At 34.7% G+C, this 18,877-nt stretch overlaps 1 protein-coding gene across 1 annotated transcript in view; it reads right to left on the bottom strand.

Moving 5' to 3' along the window:
- EYS (eyes shut homolog) overlaps nucleotides 1–18,877 on the bottom strand; it is a 1,667,443-nt gene that overhangs the window by 1,208,928 nt on the left and 439,638 nt on the right. Inside the window, exon 13 of the mRNA XM_060030409.1 lies at nucleotides 4,519–4,634. Within this exon, the coding sequence (XP_059886392.1) occupies nucleotides 4,519–4,634 (116 nt within the window). The remainder of the gene's footprint in view (nucleotides 1–4,518; nucleotides 4,635–18,877) is intronic.

The raw sequence follows: 18,877 nt of genomic DNA, 5'->3' as shown, positions 1-18,877 counted from the left end.
TCCATGAAAATGGAAACCAAAAGAAAGCTGGAGTAGCAATTCTCATATCAGACAAAATAGACTTTAAAATAAAGACTATTAGAACAGACAGAGAAGGACACTACATAATGATCAAGGGATTGACCCAAGAAGAAGATATAACAATTGTAATTATTTATGCACCCAACATAGGAGCACCCCAATACATAAGGCAAATACTAACAGCCATAAAAGGTGAAATCAACAGTAATACATTCATAGTAGGGGACTTTAACACCCCACTTTCACCAATGGACAGATCATCCTTAATGAAAATAAATAAGGAAACACAAGCTTTAAATGATACATTAAACAAGATGGACTTAATTGATATTTATAGGACACTCCATCCAAAAACAACAGAATACACATTTTTCTCAAGTGCTCATGGAACATTCTCCAGGATAGATCATATCTTGGGTCACAAATCAAGCCTTGGTAAATTTAAGAAAATTGAAGTTGTATCAAGTATGTTTTCTGACCACAACACCATGAGACATGAGATATCAATTACAGGAAAAGATCTGTAAAAAATACAAACACATGGAGGCTAAACAATACACTACTTAATAATGAAGTGATCACTCAAGAAATCAAAGAGGAAATAAAAAAAAATACCTAGAAACAAATGACAATGGAGACACAATGACCCAAAACCTATGGGATGCAGCAAAAGCACTTCTAAGGGGGAAGTTTATAGCAATACAAGCCCACCTTAAGAAGCAGTAAACATCTCGAATAAACAACCTAACCTTGCACCTCAAGCAAGTAGAGAAAGAAGAACAAAAAAACCCCAAAGTTAGCAGAAGGAAAGAAATCATAAAAATCAGATCAGAAATAAATGAAAAAGAAATGAAGGAAACAATAGCAAAGATCAATAAAACTAAAAGCTGGTTCTTTGAGAAGATAAATAAAATTGATAAACCATTAGCCAGACTCAACAAGAAAAAAAGGGAGAAGACTCAAATCAATAGAATTAGAAATGAAAAAGGAGAAGTAACAACTGACACTGCAGAAATACAAAGCATCATGAGAGATTACTACAAGCAACTCTATGCCAATAAAATGAACAACCTGGAAGAAATGGACAAATTCTTAGAAATGCACAACCTGCCAAGACTGAATCAGGAAGAAATAGAAAATATGAACAGACCAATCACAAGCACTGAAATTGAAACTGTGATTAAGAATCTTTCAACAAACAAAAACCCAGGACCAGAAGGCTTCACAGGTGAATTCTATCAAACATTTAGAGAAGAGCTAACACCTATCCTTCTCAAACTCTTCCAAAATATAGCAGAGGGTGGAACACTCCCAAATTCCTTCTACGAGGCCACCATCACCTTGATACCAAAACCAGACAAGGATGTCACAAAGAAAGAAAACTACAGGCCAATATCACTGATGAACATAGATGCAAAAATCCTCAACAAAATACTAGCAAACAGAATCCACAGCACATTAAAAGGATCATACACCATGATCAAGTGGGGTTCATTCCAGGAATGCAAGGATGCTTCAATATACGCAAATCTATCAATGTGATAAACCATATTAACAAATTGAAGGAAAAAAAAAAAACCATATGATCATCTCAATAGATGCAGAGAAAGCTTTTGACAAAATTCAACACCCATTTATGATAAAAACCCTGCAGAAAGTAGGCATAGAGGGAACTTTCCTCAACATAATAAAGGCCATATATGACAAGCCCACAGCCAACATCATCCTCAATGGTGAAAAACTGAAAGCATTTCCACTAAGATCAGGAACAAGAGAAGGTTGCCCACTCTCACCACTCTTATTCAACATAGTTTTGGAAGTTTTAGCCACAGCAATCAGAGAAGAAAAGGAAATAAAAGGAATCCAAATCGGAAAAGAAGAAGTAAAGCTGTCACTGTTTGCAGATGACATGATCCTATACATAGAGAACCCTAAAGATGCTACCAGAAAACTACTAGAGCTAATCAATGAATTTGGTAAAGTGGCAGGATACAAAATTAATGCACAGAAATCTCTGGCATTCCTATATACTAATGATGAAAAATCTGAAAGTGAAATCAAGAAAACACTCCCATTTACCATTGCAACAAAAAGAATAAAATATCTAGGAATAAACCTACCTAAGGAGACAAAAGACCTGTATGCAGAAAATTATAAGACACTGATGAAAGAAATTAAAGATGATACAAATAGATGGAGAGATATACCATGTTCTTGGATTGGAAGAATCAACATTGTGAAAATGACTCTACTACCCAAAGCAATCTATAGATTCAATGCAATCCCTATCAAACTACCACTGGCATTTTTCACAGAACTAGAACAAAAAAATTCACAATTTGTATGGGAACACAAAAGACCCCGAATAGCCAAAGCAATCTTGAGAACGAAAAACGGAGCTGGAGGAATCAGGCTCCCTGACTTCAGACTATACTACAAAGCTACAGTAATCAAGACAGTATGGTACTGGCACAAAAACAGAAATATAGATCAATGGAAGAGGATAGAAAGCCCAGAGATAAACCCACGCACATATGGACACCTTATCTTTGATAATGGTGGCAGGAATGTACAGTGGGGAAAGGACAGCCTCTTCAATAAGTGGTGCTGGGAAAACTGGACAGATACATGTAAAAGTATGAGATTAGATCACTCCCTAACACCATACACAAAAATAAGCTCAAAATGGATTAAAGACCTAAATGTAAGGCCAGACACTATAAAACTCTTAGAGGAAAACATAGGCAGAACACTCTATGACATAAATCACAGCAAGATCCTTTCTGACCCACCTCCTAGAGAAATGGAAATAAAAACAAAAATAAACAAATGGGACCTAATGAAACTTCAAAGCTTTTGCACAGCAAAGGAAACCATAAACAAGACCAAAAGACAACCCTCAGAATGGGAGAAAATATTTGCAAATGAAGCAACTGACAAAGGATTAATCTCCAAAATTTACAAGCAGCTCATGCAGCTCAATAACAAAAAAAGCAAACAACCCAATCCAAAAATGGGCAGACCTAAATAGACATTTCTCCAAAGAAGATATACAGACTGCCAACAAACACATGAAAGAATGCTCAACATCATTAATCATTAGAGAAATACAAATCAAAACTACAATGAGATATCATCTCACACCAGTCAGAATGGCCATCATCAAAAACTCTAGAAACAATAAATGCTGGAGAGGGTGTGGAGAAAAGGGAGCACTCTTGCACTGCTAGTGGGAATGTGAATTGGTTCAGCCACTATTGAGAACAGTATGGAGATTCCTTAAAAATATACGAATAGAACTACCATATGACTCAGCAATCCCACTACTGGGTATATACCCTGAGAAAACCAAAATTCAAAAAGAGTCATGTACCAAAATGTTCATTGCAGCTCTATTTACAATAGCCCGGAGATGGAAACAACCTAAGTGCCCATCATCAGTTGAATGGATAAAGAAGATGTGGCACATATATACAATGGAATATTACTCAGCCATAAAAAGAAACAAAATGGAGCTGCTTGTAACGAGGTGGGTAGACCTAGAGTCTGTCATACAGAGTGAAGTAAGTCAGAAAGAAAAAGACAAATACCGTATACTAACACATATATATGGAAGTTAAGAAAAGAAAAAAAAAATGTCATGAAGAACCTAGGGGTAAGACGGGAATAAATATACAGATCTACTGGAGAACGGACTTGAGGATATGGGGAGGGGGAAGGGTGAGCCATGACAGGGCGAGAGAGAGTCATGGACATATATACACTAACAAACGTAAGGTAGATAGCTAGTAGGAAGCAGCCGCATGGCACAGGGATATCGGCTCGGTGCTTTGTGACCACCTGGAGGGTTGGGATAGGGAGGGTTGGAGGGAGAGAGATGCAAGAGGGAAGAGATATGGGAACACATGTATATGTATAACTGATTCACTTTGTTATAAAGCAGAAACTAACACACCATTGTAAAGCAATTATACCCCAATAAAGATGTTTAATATATATATATATATATATATATATATATATATATATATATAATTGTAGTATGGAACATGTGGATAGTAAATGTTGTAAAATTTACCAATAATTTGACTAAAATAATCCAAACTCATGATTAATTTATAAGAAACAATTTGAATTTAATTTAATAGACCCACTAAGGACACGTATTGTGGCACTGATTTTGCATGGAATGACCTGAAACAATGCTGAAATGGCAAAAGCGTGTTTTCAAGAAATAAGGGTATTCGTAAGATGAGCCACATCTGGACATTGCATTTCCAAGTTAAAATTTGTTTATTCCTTTTTTGACTGGATATCTGCACTTTGGTATTTGCAAATTTTAAATGAACGTGACACTATCTTTTCAGGAAATGGCTCTTCACCTTAATACCATTATTTTAATTAATTGATGTAAAGTGAAAACAATGTCTGGATATATCCCAAAGACATCGTGAATTCCAAGTAATTTTGTAAAGAAACAATGAATATATTACTCACCGGTAGCCATTGTCAAGGTCAGTACAGGTGGAATTGTTCTTACAGGGATTCTTTTTGCAGTCATTGAATTCTTGTTCACAAAAATATCCTTCCCAACCAGAAAGGCATTGGTGGTTCTAAGGGAATATGAAAATTATACAACCTTTAGGTCATTTCTTATTACTCTTGGTTATTTTGATCTCTGTCAATTTATTATTTTTTTCAATTTTTATAGAATGTCAATACTTGTCAAAAATTACTTTACCGCAGTTTAAAAACTATGTGAATGGTATTCTTTAGTATCTAATTCAATAAAAGTTAATATTTATGTGTCAAGCTCACAATACAGAGCTATTGGTCTTGTTAAAAGTTAATATAAAGTTAGTGTATTAGTAATATGAAGACTAGTGATTGTGTAAAACTAAATAACTAAATGTGGTACTTGGCAACTAGCTCATGAGTTAAAAAAATAACTACAACAAAATAAACCTGACAGCTTTGTGATGTTACTTACAAATAATTAACTTATGTAAGTGTAGTATTGTTCATTTATTGAAATTGTAAAACTTTGCATATTATTTTTCTGAAGAATCGAATTGGTCTATAACAATATTCAAAATACTGGAAGCAAAATTGCTTTTCCTGATTGGGCAAATAGAAAAACAACCCAAAAGACACCTCAAATTATGGTGGGACAGTAATTTGTACATTAAAAATAATGTTGAAGACTAGAGCTCTTTTCAAAAAGTTAGAATTTGGGCTCTAATGTTTAGCAATTCTAGATTTAGAAATATGAAAAATTGTAGCATCAATGTTAGGTGTTATCTTGATCTTCTCTGTTCAGTACCAGTAGCCACTGACCACCTGTGGTTATAGAGCATTGAAATGTGCCTGGTCCCAAATGAGGCTGTAAGTATAAAATACACACTGGATTTGGAAAAGTTAATATTAAAAAATATATATATAAAGTATCTCACTAATAATTTTATTACATGTTGTAATGGTAATAATTTGGATATAAAGAGTTAAACACACGATTGTATTATTAAAATTAATTTCATCTGTTTCTTTGGACTTTTTTTTAATGTGGCTGCTAGAAAATTTACTGAACACACATAGATTTTGTTACATTTCTAATGGAGAGAGCTGTGTCAGGTGATGCCAGCCCAACTTTTCACTTGGGAATGGAGTTGAGTCTACATAGTTCTGTGAACACACAAGAGCAGGAGCTCTCTGAGATGGGAAAACATGTTCTGGTGTAATATATTCCAGTACCTTGAGAAGGCCTGGCACCAGTGGATGCTTAATACCTGTTGATTGAACAATGGAAACAATGATAGGAAAAATAATGTAAAATATGAAGTTAGTACACAAAACAGACTTCACAAAGATTCTATACCTTTACTATAGGTAGACAGAAAGTTCGTAGAGTTCAAACATTCCAGTCAACTAACTTTTTTCACCAGAGAAACACATACATTCATGCTCAATGTAGATGCATTTAGGTTACAATAATCTAAATGTATGAGTAGCTCCACTGAGGTCCCAGCTTTAGTTTTCAGCTGCTTGTGAAAAGCAGAGGGATGAAAGTGGCCATACCAAGACCAGATTTTACTCCTGAACATGTGTTCATTCTCCACTCAGAGTTCTCACTCTCAGTACTTATGGTTTGCTGGATTTCAGCAGCAATTTTTTCCTGTGTTCTGCCTCTATCATTGTGAACTTCCTCAGAGTTTGGCAGTATTCAGAAAGTTTTCATTGATTGCATTTAGCTTATTTCTTTTTCCTTCTCTTTTGTGCAAGCGTTACAAAGAGGACTTACATGAAAATTGAAGGTAATGATCATATTTTGTTTAATGCATATGCTATTTGAAATGGAAGCAATTCTATAACAGGCAAGACTAAGCATCTGCTGTAGTGAATGGGGGACCATGACCCAACCTAGTGAAAGACAGAAGGGCAGATCAGGATGCAGGATGGATGTCCGTAACCTGTGGACCATGTGAGGTGCCCTTTAGTTATTTCTGGCAATTCACCTTCAAAGGGGTGTTAATTGTTTCTGTTAAGACAAATGCATGAGTATACTGCTGGTTTTTATTTTGACGTATCAGTAGTAATTTGAAACAAATTCAGTGAGTGAGCAGAAAAGCCAAACAAATTTCTTTGCCATTAAAGCCATATATTTCTTATTGGTATTCTTGATGATTTAATAATGAGTAGAAAATTGCCATGCATTTAATGATCTAATTATCACTAAAGTGTCAGGTACCAAAGCAGTGATCTCCAGATATGATGGAATCTGTATGAAACAGAAACAAAGTGATCAAGGAAATAGACATTTTTCTAATATTAAACATGAAAAAAATATAAATGTTGCAGAGAGCAGAATATTAAGTAGAATTAACCCATAGTTCAAGTATTTCTATTCATCTGTTTCTTACTTGATTCAGAAGCATTATTCTGAACTTAGATATTCTTAGTGCAAAGCACTTTCCCAATCAACACTATAAAGTTAATTAATTCCAGTAACTTAAAATAATAAAGCTGACACACTACTTTTAAGCCATATTACCTTGGCATTCCATAATTATATAATAATATTTTGAGTTACTTTTCCTGAGGAGGAAAATGTATTTAAATATGTTTACTAAAACGAGTAAAAGTTTGTATAATTTGTGAGGTTGATGTCACATTGTTTTTACCTCTTAATGCAAAGTAGACATTTGTCTTCCTGCCAAATTCAGATAAAAAAGTTTTCATAGTTTGAAAATACATAGTGAGTAGGAGACAGGAAAGACAGAAGATGATAAAAGATGACACAGATCCAACTCAGTGAACTACGCAGCCAGTGAGACAAAGTGGTCGAGTTTGGTAGGTATAATAACTACATATATAACACACTCTATATAATATTCTGCATGTAACTATGTAGTAGCAGTTTAGTTTTTCAGGCCATGAGATAGATATTTTAAATCCTTGTGATCAGTGACAAATATACAAACGTAAGAAGGTTAGCATAATTCTGAATATAAATTTTGAAGTCTGAGAGATGACATTTGAACACGAGCTTTGTGGCTTATTAAATATCCATACATGTATGGGGTATTGAATTTCTATTGCTGTGTAGAAAATTACCACAAATTTAGCAGCTTTAAACATAAATTTGCTGTCTCACATTTTCTGTGGTTCATATGTCCAGACACAGGTGAGTCAAGTCCTTTGCTTAAAGTCTCACCGGGCTAAAACAAGGTATTGACTGGGGTTATGATCTCATCTGAGGTTTGGGTTCCTTTTCCAAACAGTGGTTGTCAGTAAAATTTATTGCATTGTGGCCCTAGGACTTGGGTCTGGTCACTTGCTAGTTGCCAGGCATGGACGGCTCTCAGATCCAGATGGTGTCACATCCTTGGCACATGGCCTTGTCTTCTCAAAGCACAGTGGGGTGGCTTGTTCCTTCAAGGCCAACAGGGGAGCACCTGCTTCTGTGTCTTGTCTCCTTTAAGGACCCATCTAATTAGGTCAGGCTCACCCGAGATAATCTTACATTTGATAAATCAAAGTCAGCTGATTAGGGACCTTAGTTACACCTGTAAAATCTCTTTTTCCATATAAAGTAACATAAATGGTAGTACTATCCCACTATTTTCACAGGTCTTACTTATGCTCAAGGAGAGTAGGTTTTACAAGACATGTTCACTAGGAGGTGGAGATCTTGGGGCCATTTTATAATTCTGCCTAACACATCTGCTAACCTACTTAATTTATCTAAGTAAACTATATAAGTTATCTAAGCCTCAGGGGCATTTATACATAAAGTACCAATAATGTCTACTTCATATGCTTATTTTGAGCATTGCATGCAGTAATGATTTGGCTTGGCCTAGTAATGACATGCTTGGCCTAGTGACCAATAATCACCACTAATCAATAGCAACTATTCCTTCCAGGCTTGCCAGACTAGATCTGACAAGGTCAAAGTACAACACACAACAAGTACTGCACTTGAACATAATTATCCATATCTACATTATTTCTTTGTATAGTAAGACCCCTACGTACGAATGAGTTCTGTTCTGAGAGTGTGTTCGTTAAGTCCAACAAAGTTAGCCTAGGTACCCAACTAACACAGTCGGCTATATAGTACTGTACTGTAGTAAGTTTATAATACCTTTTACACAAATAATACATAAAAAACAAACACAAAAATAAAGAAAACATTTTTAGTCTTGCAGTATGGTACCTTGAAAAGTACACTAGTACATCACAACAGCTGGCACTTCTTAGCAGTACCTGCTACATCACTGCTGCTTTTACACTTTCTTCTGTACATCCTGGGCTTGAAATAAAGATAGTGTACTACTGTACCCTACACAGTAAAGGATACAGTAAAGTAGACAAAAACACAACCAATTGTAGAGGATCCACGCACGTGACAAAGTACGCCAGACACATGAACTAACTTATGCAACTGGACATGCAAATGCACGTCCATATCTTTGAAAGTTTGAAACTTGAAGGTTCATATGTAAGGAAATTACTGTATGAACAATTTTCATTATTTCGTTATTTTTATTTTATTATTTAAAAGTATTTACTTTTCATTATTTCTTTTATGAACAATTTTTCATTACTATTATTTATTATTATTATTTTACATTACTTCTTTGTATGAACGTACTGAAGGATAAAGATTATCAGACTAGGAAAACAAAGATGAAAGAAGAGGAGAGAGAGAATCCAGCAATGTATCGATTACAAACACAATCTTAAACAATATGGACAAATTTCAGATAATAAATTAGGAAAATTGATCAAGAAATAGTGGAAAATCTTACTAAATAAGTAAACATTTTTAAATGCACCAAAAAGGGAGATTGACAGTATGCTTACAAAGACAAATAAAATTGCTTCCAAATCTTTAATTCTTCTCTTATGTCATATAGGTACAGAAAACAGAAAAGCAGGGGAACTACCCAACTTAAATTTTGAGACTAGTAAAGTCTAGATACCAAAATCTGGCAAGCATATAACAAGAAATGCAAACTCAGTCAATCTTATGTGATCAAAAACAGTAAAATTGAAAAAAATAATTTTAAGTAATTGAATCTAAGAGTGCCTTCAAGATTTGTTCTATTATGAGCTGGTAATTTGTTTTTGTCTTACAGAAATAAAAGTATGCTTCAACAGAAGAAACTCTATTAAAGAAGGAAAAAATGGTTTGACCATCTCAGATTCAGAAAAAAACATTATATAATTCAATACACATTCATAAAAATTCTCTTATCAAATGAGAACTTTTCAGGAATGTCCTTATATTAATAAAAGCTATTTACCAAACAAACAAGCAAACAACAACAAAAAATCCTGCCAAACCTCATTTTGCCAAAAACAACTAGAGAAACTGAGTAAAATACATAGAACAATGATTGAATTCTGAAAAGAACAACCAAAACAGATTGTATCTCATAAATTCTGGAGAGAAGGGAAGCAAACTAAAGTAAGATCACTCTTGCCCTTGATTTTAATGCCAGGACATTTGCTTTCTTAAATTCAGGCAAATAGAAGCAGCTGGAGCTTGCAACAATTTTCCTGGAATGAATATATATATATATATATATATTTGTGTGTGTGTATATATATATATATATATATATACACACACACAAATATATGTATTCAACTCTGTTGAGGAGAGAGGTCCATGAAGAGAAGAACAAACAAATGATCCCAAATGTTGAGGAGCAATCATTTGGAGACATTTGTTGCCTAGGGTGAAACTACCCAATGTAAGCAGAAAGCAGCTAAAGTGAATAGCAAAGATTCAGTAGTCTTGTGTTCCAGGAAAGGTCGAGGTTGGAGTTTAGGGCCTGTAAGATGCAATGGTCCTGCGAAACACTTTTTGCTTTCATGGAAACCCCAAGGTCTAGAAGTACAACAAACCAGCCAAACTCCCAGCCCAGATCATGCTAAAACCCCACTCTACATTTTAGTTGAGGTCATCGATCTGTGCTCTGTTGTCCTGCCACAGAAATGAAGTGCTCTTTGGAGGAAGTTAACATTAGAGGAAATTTTTCAATATTTGATAACAAAATGTCTGGTATTCAATAAAAAATTAAAGAATGTTGATGACCAAAATTCAAGAGAAAATCAGACAGTAGGAACAGATTATTCAGATATTGTGTTACTGGATATTTTTAAATGACTATGATTAATATATGTGAGAATATAGAAGACAAAATAGAGAATTTCACTAGAAACCTGCTATAAAAAAGTAAAAAAAAAATACTGTGATTTGGAAATAATAATAATTGAAATTTATTCCATTATTTTAATAAAATCTTAGTAGAGGATTAGTAGTAAATATCCAGACTGAAGTACATAAAGACAAAAGAATAAAGAAGTCAGAAAAAAAACTGTCAAATATGGGAAATAATAAAAAGAATTGAAATATTAAAGAGGGAGAAGAGAAACTGGATAAGAGCAATATTTGAAAAAATTACTGCCTAAGAATTGTCCAAAGATAACAGAAGACAGTAACCAGAGATTTAGAAAGATCTCCAGACCTATGCTGGATTAAGCACAAAGAAAACACTATCTAGGGTAAAACTGCTGATAATGAAAGAAAGAGTAAATCTTAAAAGCAGCCAAAGAACAAAGACACTTACTTTCAAAGGGACATCAGGTCTGACAATTTACTTCCCAACAGTGGAAGCAAGAACCCAGTAGAACAATATGATAATGGACTGAGAGAAATTAATTGCCAACCTAAAAGTCCACCCCTATGAAACATATCCTTCAACTGGGGAAGAAGAAAAACTCCTTTTAAGAAAAAACAAAGCTTGAGGATTTACTGCAGTATGTAAGATTGAAGGGATTTGATGAGAGACAGCCAGGATTTAAAATCAAGCTCCATGAATTATTAGCTAAATAATAATAAGCCTGCTACTTAATCTCAAGGAACATCAGAAATAATGGTACCTGACTGATGAGGATGGAGGATTAAATGAGTCCTTAGGATAGGACTTCATATGATATCTGACTCACAGTCAGATACCAGTAACTTAACTAAAATGTTCTCTTACCCGTGACCTTTCCAGGTAATCTAAACTACTCTTGTGCATTGGATTCCTGCTTCTCTGGCATTCTTCCATCTGGAATATCTTCACTTACTTCCCGTGACCTCTGCCCCAACTTTTGAAATTTGGTTCCTCCCTCCAGGTCAAAATAAATGCCACATTCTACCTGAAGCTTTGATCATTTCCTCCAGTATACTTCCCTTTCTCACAATTACTGTTTTATTGTTCATGACACTTTTTATGTATACTGGTTACATACGTGTTCCATCTTATGCTTGGTACTTACCATATTTTAAAATAACTTACTTATTTTATTGTGTATTTTTCTAACTTGTAAAATATAAAGTCAAATCTGTTTTGTCCACCAATTATCACTATCTTGAATACTATCTTATATTTGACTGAAAGAATGGATGTTAAATCATGGAGTATATATGATATTAATTGTTAATATGTAGTCCAGAAAATATTTTATTTATAATTTCTAGATATTCAGTCATCTCATTTTCCTAACAAGAAAAATTATATTTTAGAATTCCTTTAAATAGCCCTTCCTTACAATCAACTAAAACTAGTTCTATAAATGAGGATTGAAAATCCCAATGAAAGAAGCATTAGACTGACTCCATTATGAAGTGTTTACATATTGAGGTAATTATATTTGATTGTCTTAGCCACAAAATTCATCTTACTTTATGAAACTTACTTTTTGATTCCTGAAAATTTAGATACACACTAAAAGAATAAAAATTTAAAAAACACTTATATTGTTGTCTTTTTCTAATTCATTACTCATATGATCCTAGGAAGAAGGACAAAGATTTAGTTTTTCACTAATAAAATGAAAAAAATTGAAAATCCATAATGAGTTCAGTTCTTGTAAGAATAAAGGGCTCTGCCTGTTGACTTATTGTCCGTTTCCTTTTAATATTATTTTAAATACTTAGTCTAATCTTTAAAGACTTATAGAATTAACCATAGACATAAAGACTTCCAAATACTGGATAAAGTGATACTCAGGGTTAGACATGAATATGGTCATCTTTATTCTTAAAAACAAACAAGCAAAACTATGTTAACATTACTTCTTTCAGCTGGAGAAAATGATTTATCTTGGTTCTTTAAATCTAAAATGAAATAATATGTATTATTCTGACAGAAAGTTAATGTAATATTTAAAAACAATTTCTATAAAAAGTTATAAATGTTGAATCTGATTGAACATATTCTGAAATAAAGCAATGGAAATATATGTTAAATTGAGTGATAGTTGCAAGGCAGAACTGTTTTAGAAAAACACAATTTCTTTAACTTGGGAAAATCTAATATAAATATGTGAAGAATATGAAAAGCCACACATTAGATGTGGATATTAATAGAGCATAAATGAAACTATGCTGATCTTTTAAAACACTTTCTAAAGGAAATATAAGCCGCTAAGAAATTTAGTCACTGTTTTCATGTAAAGATACTTTTTGCTAGTGATAAAAGAGCAAATTAACATTTTAGTGCCTATTCTAAATGAGAAAATGACATTAAGCGCAAATTTCCACTTTTATTTGCTATATTCTAGTCAATCTACTCATAAAATTCATATTATATTCTTCAACATAATCTCAGCTCTTTGTCTACTCTGCTATTTTGCATCTGCAGTCTCTATTAGCAATCCATTTGTGATAATGTAGCTCTCTTATTGCATGTCCTACTTTCAGAAACTATTTGTGATACTTTCCAAAGGGTTCCCCTACTTTTAACAGTGCTTTTTGTTTGTTTGTTTTTAAAGAAAGAGTTTAAAACTAGAATAAAAGAGCTTAGGCTACCAGCACCAGAATTTTATTCCTCACTGATAACATAGCTATGATGGGAAAAGAGTTTACCTGCCATTGAGGTGTACTGTTCCAGCATATTCTTATATCTTCAATACTGCTTTCCATACTGACTCAATTTGACAACTGGAGATATAATCTATCACACAAAACTTTATCCCCAGGGCATAGATAGTACTTAAGAATACAAAAAACATAAACTTCTGAGGAACTGTCACCAACATAAAGGTGTCAGAATATGAATGCAATTCTGCTACGGATAGTTTAGATGTTTGGGACAATTACTTTTTGGTCTGAAAGTCAAATGACAATAATACAAGCACACCATGAACTAAAACTCATTTTGCCCCATCAGGCTTTTTCTAAGATACATTGCAGAAGGATGATATGTAATTCCTTTTCTCACACTCAGTTTTCTAGCACATTAGAAAGCCCATAGCACTGTACATCTTTTATTGCTCCAAACTGTCTTAAACATTAGATTATTTGGCTCAGTTATTTTAAAGATTTTTGTTTGTTAATTGTAAATAAGAAACTCTCATACAGTCACATTTCCCTAGGGTGTGTAAATAAATAAAGCAGTGAAAAGCAGTTGTGCTCTTACTGAGCAGGGCGGGGAGCCCAGAGCCCTGCTGGTTTAGCTGTCCTAGCCTCTCTCTCCACACCAGCCCCTAAGGACAGCATTCACCCACATCAGAGTCTCAAAACGCAGATTGAAAACCACTGATCCATTCAACTTATTCCATTTTATAATGAGAAAGCTGAACCCGTAGAGGCTAATTGCTCAAACTGCTGTAACTAGTTGACGGCAAAACAGAATTAGAGGGCTTCCCTGGTGGCGCAGTGGTTGAGAGTCCACCTGCCGATACAGTGGTCACGGGTTCTTACCCCGATCCAGGAAGATCTCACATGTTGCGGAGCGGCTGGGCTCATGAGCCATGGCCGCTGAGCCTGCGCGTCCGGAGCCTGTGCTCCGCAACGGGAGAGGCCACAGCAGTGAGAGGCCCGCGTACCACAAAAAAAATACACAGAATTAGAACTCATGTCTCCTGACTCTTTGTCTAGTATTCACAAATGTAGCAAAAAAATCAGTTAAAAATGTCTGGTAAATTAATACTTTCAGAAATATATTTTCTTAAATATACCATGAAAACAATCTGAGAATTTTGTTAAGGTAACTTTCAAATCATGTATGTTGAATATTCCCTTTTAATATATGAATTCATTTATATATATATATATATATATATATATATATATATATTCTCTTTTCTCTGTATATTATTAAGTAGCTAGATAGTCTAGTTGACACCAAAATGATTCTGTACAAATAGCAGCGACCAATAGTCGTTAACTTTACCCTCATAATAGAGATGCTAAAGGAGAAAGCCCGGAGGTTAACAGTATAACCAATGTTAATCGCTTATAACTGACGTTCTAACACGTAGTTTGAGTTGTACATGCATGGAATAAGGAGATCTACCCTGGCTCTACAGGTGATTTTCAGGTTGGATATGGACAGCTTTCATGCTCACTGAGCTTGATGGTGCCAGGCAGTAGCGACAGTAAATATCATCACTTTGACTGAAGAATGCAGCCAACAGTCACGAGGTGTTTGCAGCCTCAGGATATATGAAAATCAGTGTGGCTGAAAGTTTTCAGACCATGAATATGGAACTCATTTCCAGCATAGTGACCCCAAGGGAAATAAGCATCTCTAACCATAGAAAAGTAAGCCAGGCTTTTACACAGCAGAAGTAGAAGCAAGTACCAAGCAAACAATGTAATATTTGCCTATTGTTTTAGATACTTTCAATAACTCCTTGCAATAGATCATTTTATCACTTGGTAAAGTAAAATAAACTAATGAATATGACAAATTGTTAAGATATTTCAAATATGGTTTTACAGTTATTTTGACTATTTTATATTATGTAAAACTTTTTGTTCTTGATATTTTAAATTTATTAGGATTTTTAACTTAATTCTGTAAAATTAGGTGGAGGTTTTCTTTAGTTTTTAAACAGAAAGTATTTATGTGTAACACTAGGTAGATAGATGATAGATGGATAGGTAGATAGATACAATATATTGCATATAATTATAGATATATCTAGCACATATAACAATAAATGCATATAGTATATTTCAAATACATTTTACATTATATATATAATCTGAATCTAAAGCTTATTTTCAGAGTTATTTAGCAAATACCACATATTATAGTGTTTCTGCCTCTTTTTTCCCCCTTTTTTAAACATAATTATTTCCTAACAATTTCCAAGAGGAATTCTAGCACATCACAGTTAGAAGAGCACTGGTTAGAGTCATAATGTAAGACCTAATGTAAGTCATAATTGCCATGACCTTAATGATTATTGAATACTTTGTTTATCTGTAGGTTGCAGTTCTTTGATAGGAGAGCTGTTTCGTCTTATGGTTAACCATAATGATTTTATCGCAGGTTAATAAGCTACCTTTGCAACAGAATTAGTAGCAAGAAGGGTGAAATAAGAACTCAGCCACAAGTGTTGTAACCAAGAAAGCAGCGGGCAGGAAGGGCTAAGACGGTGTAACAATGCTCAGAAAAGTGTGAACTCCAGTTTCAGATAGCCTCTTGTCATCAGCCTGTTGGGATCCATGAATCCAATAATAATTTCAAGAAACAAATGTGGTATTCTCAAATGTCATTAACTATGAAAGCAAGCCCTCTGAGATGTGTTTGGCATTTTAGAATTTAATATTATTGATTTGATCACTACTGCCCTTCCTCCTCAGGTAATCAGATGGGTCTTTCTTCTTTTGTTTCTTCTTTTTCTATTTATTCGTTTATTCATTTTGCGTGTGTGTGTGTGGAATCAGGGAATAAAGGCTGTGTTTTCATTCTATCGATAAGTAAATATTTTCTACATAAATTAAACCACTTATGGGTTCTTATATATCTTCCACATATATTAAACCATTGACATAATGTGAATGGAGACAGGAATGAATCCCCTGGAAGGGTCAAAGTGTTTGGCCTGGTCTAGGAGGCTGCTGCATGTAGGCCACTGAGAAACTCATCTAACTGCTCCTAACTGGTCATAATATTTATATAAATAAACGTGGACTAGGTCACTAACTCTTTCAATCTTAAAATGATCATGTTTTTTATTGCTCTATTTAAATTTCCCAGAAGATCCAGGTGTTAACAAGGACAGTGGCTCTACTGCGCCTAGTGTTCTACCAGCTCTCTAGAGCATTCCTCGTGATTCCTTAATTCCCGTTTAACAAAATTATGTTCTGAAATGACAGCTGGGAACACAGTAAGTTTTTCTTGGAAGAGCCACTGTTAAAGTATACCTTTGTTTCTAATCACTTAGACCAGTTCATGAGGCAAGATGTGTTTTTAAAAACACACAGAGAGAAATATCTTATCATGTCATAATAATCAATATTTATTCACTAAGAACATCAGATAAATTAATCTTAATGTGTTTTAGTTAAACAAAGTCAATAGCCATTGTCATATACAGAAAGGAAGCAGAGTCTCCAATGACCTTGGATTTGAAGTTTACAAGTACTTTTTCAGGTAGTTTCTTTTTATTCTGTTAACATAAATATTTATAATAAGAGGGAATTTCTAAGTATGAAACATAAAAGTAATTTGTTAATATGTGATAATACTAAATCACTAATAACTTTATAATCATATATCATATAATCATTTTCTTTCCAAATCATGTAACATTTTAAGCAATCATCTTAAAATTTTAAGACAAAAATAATTTTGGAAGAACATGTTTTTTCTTTGTCAGAAGTTCTTTCTCTAGGTGTGGTAAGCTACTATCCTGACTAAAAGCCTACCTTCCAAAGATGGTTACTATAAGTATTTCAGCTGATAGTGTTATGGAGATTCCCTTGTATGTTATTTGTTGCTTTTTTTCCCCTTACTGCTTTTAATATTTTTTCTTCTTTCTTTCTTTCTTTCTTTCTTTCTTTCTTTCTTTCTTTCTTTCTTTCTTTCTTTCTTTCTTTCTTTCTCTCTCTCTCTCTCTCTCTCTCTCTCTCTCTCTCTCTCTCTCTCTTTCTTTCTTTCTTTCTTTATGGCTGTGTTGGATCTTTGTTGCTGCACGTGGGTTTTCACTAGTTGTGGTGAGCGGGGGCTACTCTTCATTGCGGTGCGTGGGTTTCCCATTGCAGTTGCTTCTCTTGTTGCAGAACATGGGCTCTAGGCGCAAGGGCTTCAGTAGTTGTGGCGTATGGGTTCAGTAGTTGTGGCTCACAGGCTCTAGAGCACAGGCTCAGTAGCTGTGGCACATGGGCTCAGTTGTTACGCGGCACGTGGGATCTTCCCGGACCAGGGCTCGAACCCATGTCCCATGCATTGGCAGGCAGATTCTTAACCACTGTGCCATTAGAGAAGTCCCTAATATTTTTTCTTTGTATTTAAGTTTTGTTAGTTTGATTAGTATTTGGTTTGGCATGTTCCTCTTTGGATTTATCTTGTTTGGGACTCTCTGTGCTTCCTGGACTTGGGTGACTATTTCCTTTCCCATGTTATGGAAGTTTTTAGCTTTAATTTTTTAAACTATTTTCTCAGGCCCTTTCTCCTTCTCTTTTTCTTCTGGGACCCCATAATTCAAATGTTGGTGTGTTTAATGTTGTCCCAGAGGTATCTGAGGCTATCTTAATTTCTTTTCATTCTTTTTTCTTTATTCTGTTCCACAGCAGCGATTTCCACCATTCTGTCTTCCAGCTCACTTATCCGTTCTTTGGCCTCGGTTATTATTCTGTTATTAATTAATTCTAGTGTATTTTTCATTTCAGTTATTTTATTGTTTATCTATGTTTGTTTGTCCTTTAGTTCCTCTAGGTCTTTGTTAACTATTTCTTGTATCTTCTCAATCCATGCCTCCATTCCTTTTTTGAGGTCTTGGATCATCTTTACTATCATTACTCTGAATTATTTTTCAGGTAGGGTGCCTATCTCCTCTTCATTTAGTTGTTCTTATAGGGTTTTATCTTGCTCTTTCATCTGCAACATTTCTTTGTCATCTCATTTTGTGAAACTTACTGTGTGGTCTCCCTTGCCCAGGCTACAGGACTGTAAATCCTCTTGCTTTTGGCGTCTGCCCCCTGATGGGTCAGGTTGGTCCAGAGGCTTGTGCTGTTACCCCTTGATAAGGAGTTGACCTGATGTTGTAGTGACAAGAGCCTGCCCTAGATATTGTGTGGGGCCTCACCTTTGCTCTGTGGTTGTCACTGCCCTGTTGGTGGGGGCAGGGGGTCTGCTTCCTAGCTGTTGGAGTAGAGGTCCCAGATCTATTACTGAGCTTTGTTTCTGATCCTCAGTGTGAGGTAGGTGGGATTGGAGCATTCTCACTGTGAGAGAAGCCACTGACTCTTCCTCCTCTGCAGCTGTTCTCCTGTGAATGTGCTCTGTTGTGTTCCCTTTCACCCATTGTGAGGGCTCACGTAGTACACTGTTGTTGG

Source organism: Delphinus delphis, chromosome 14 (assembly GCF_949987515.2).
Source record: "Delphinus delphis chromosome 14, mDelDel1.2, whole genome shotgun sequence".
Classification (NCBI taxonomy): domain Eukaryota; kingdom Metazoa; phylum Chordata; class Mammalia; order Artiodactyla; family Delphinidae; genus Delphinus; species Delphinus delphis.
This window is presented reverse-complemented; position numbering and strand designations above follow the sequence as displayed.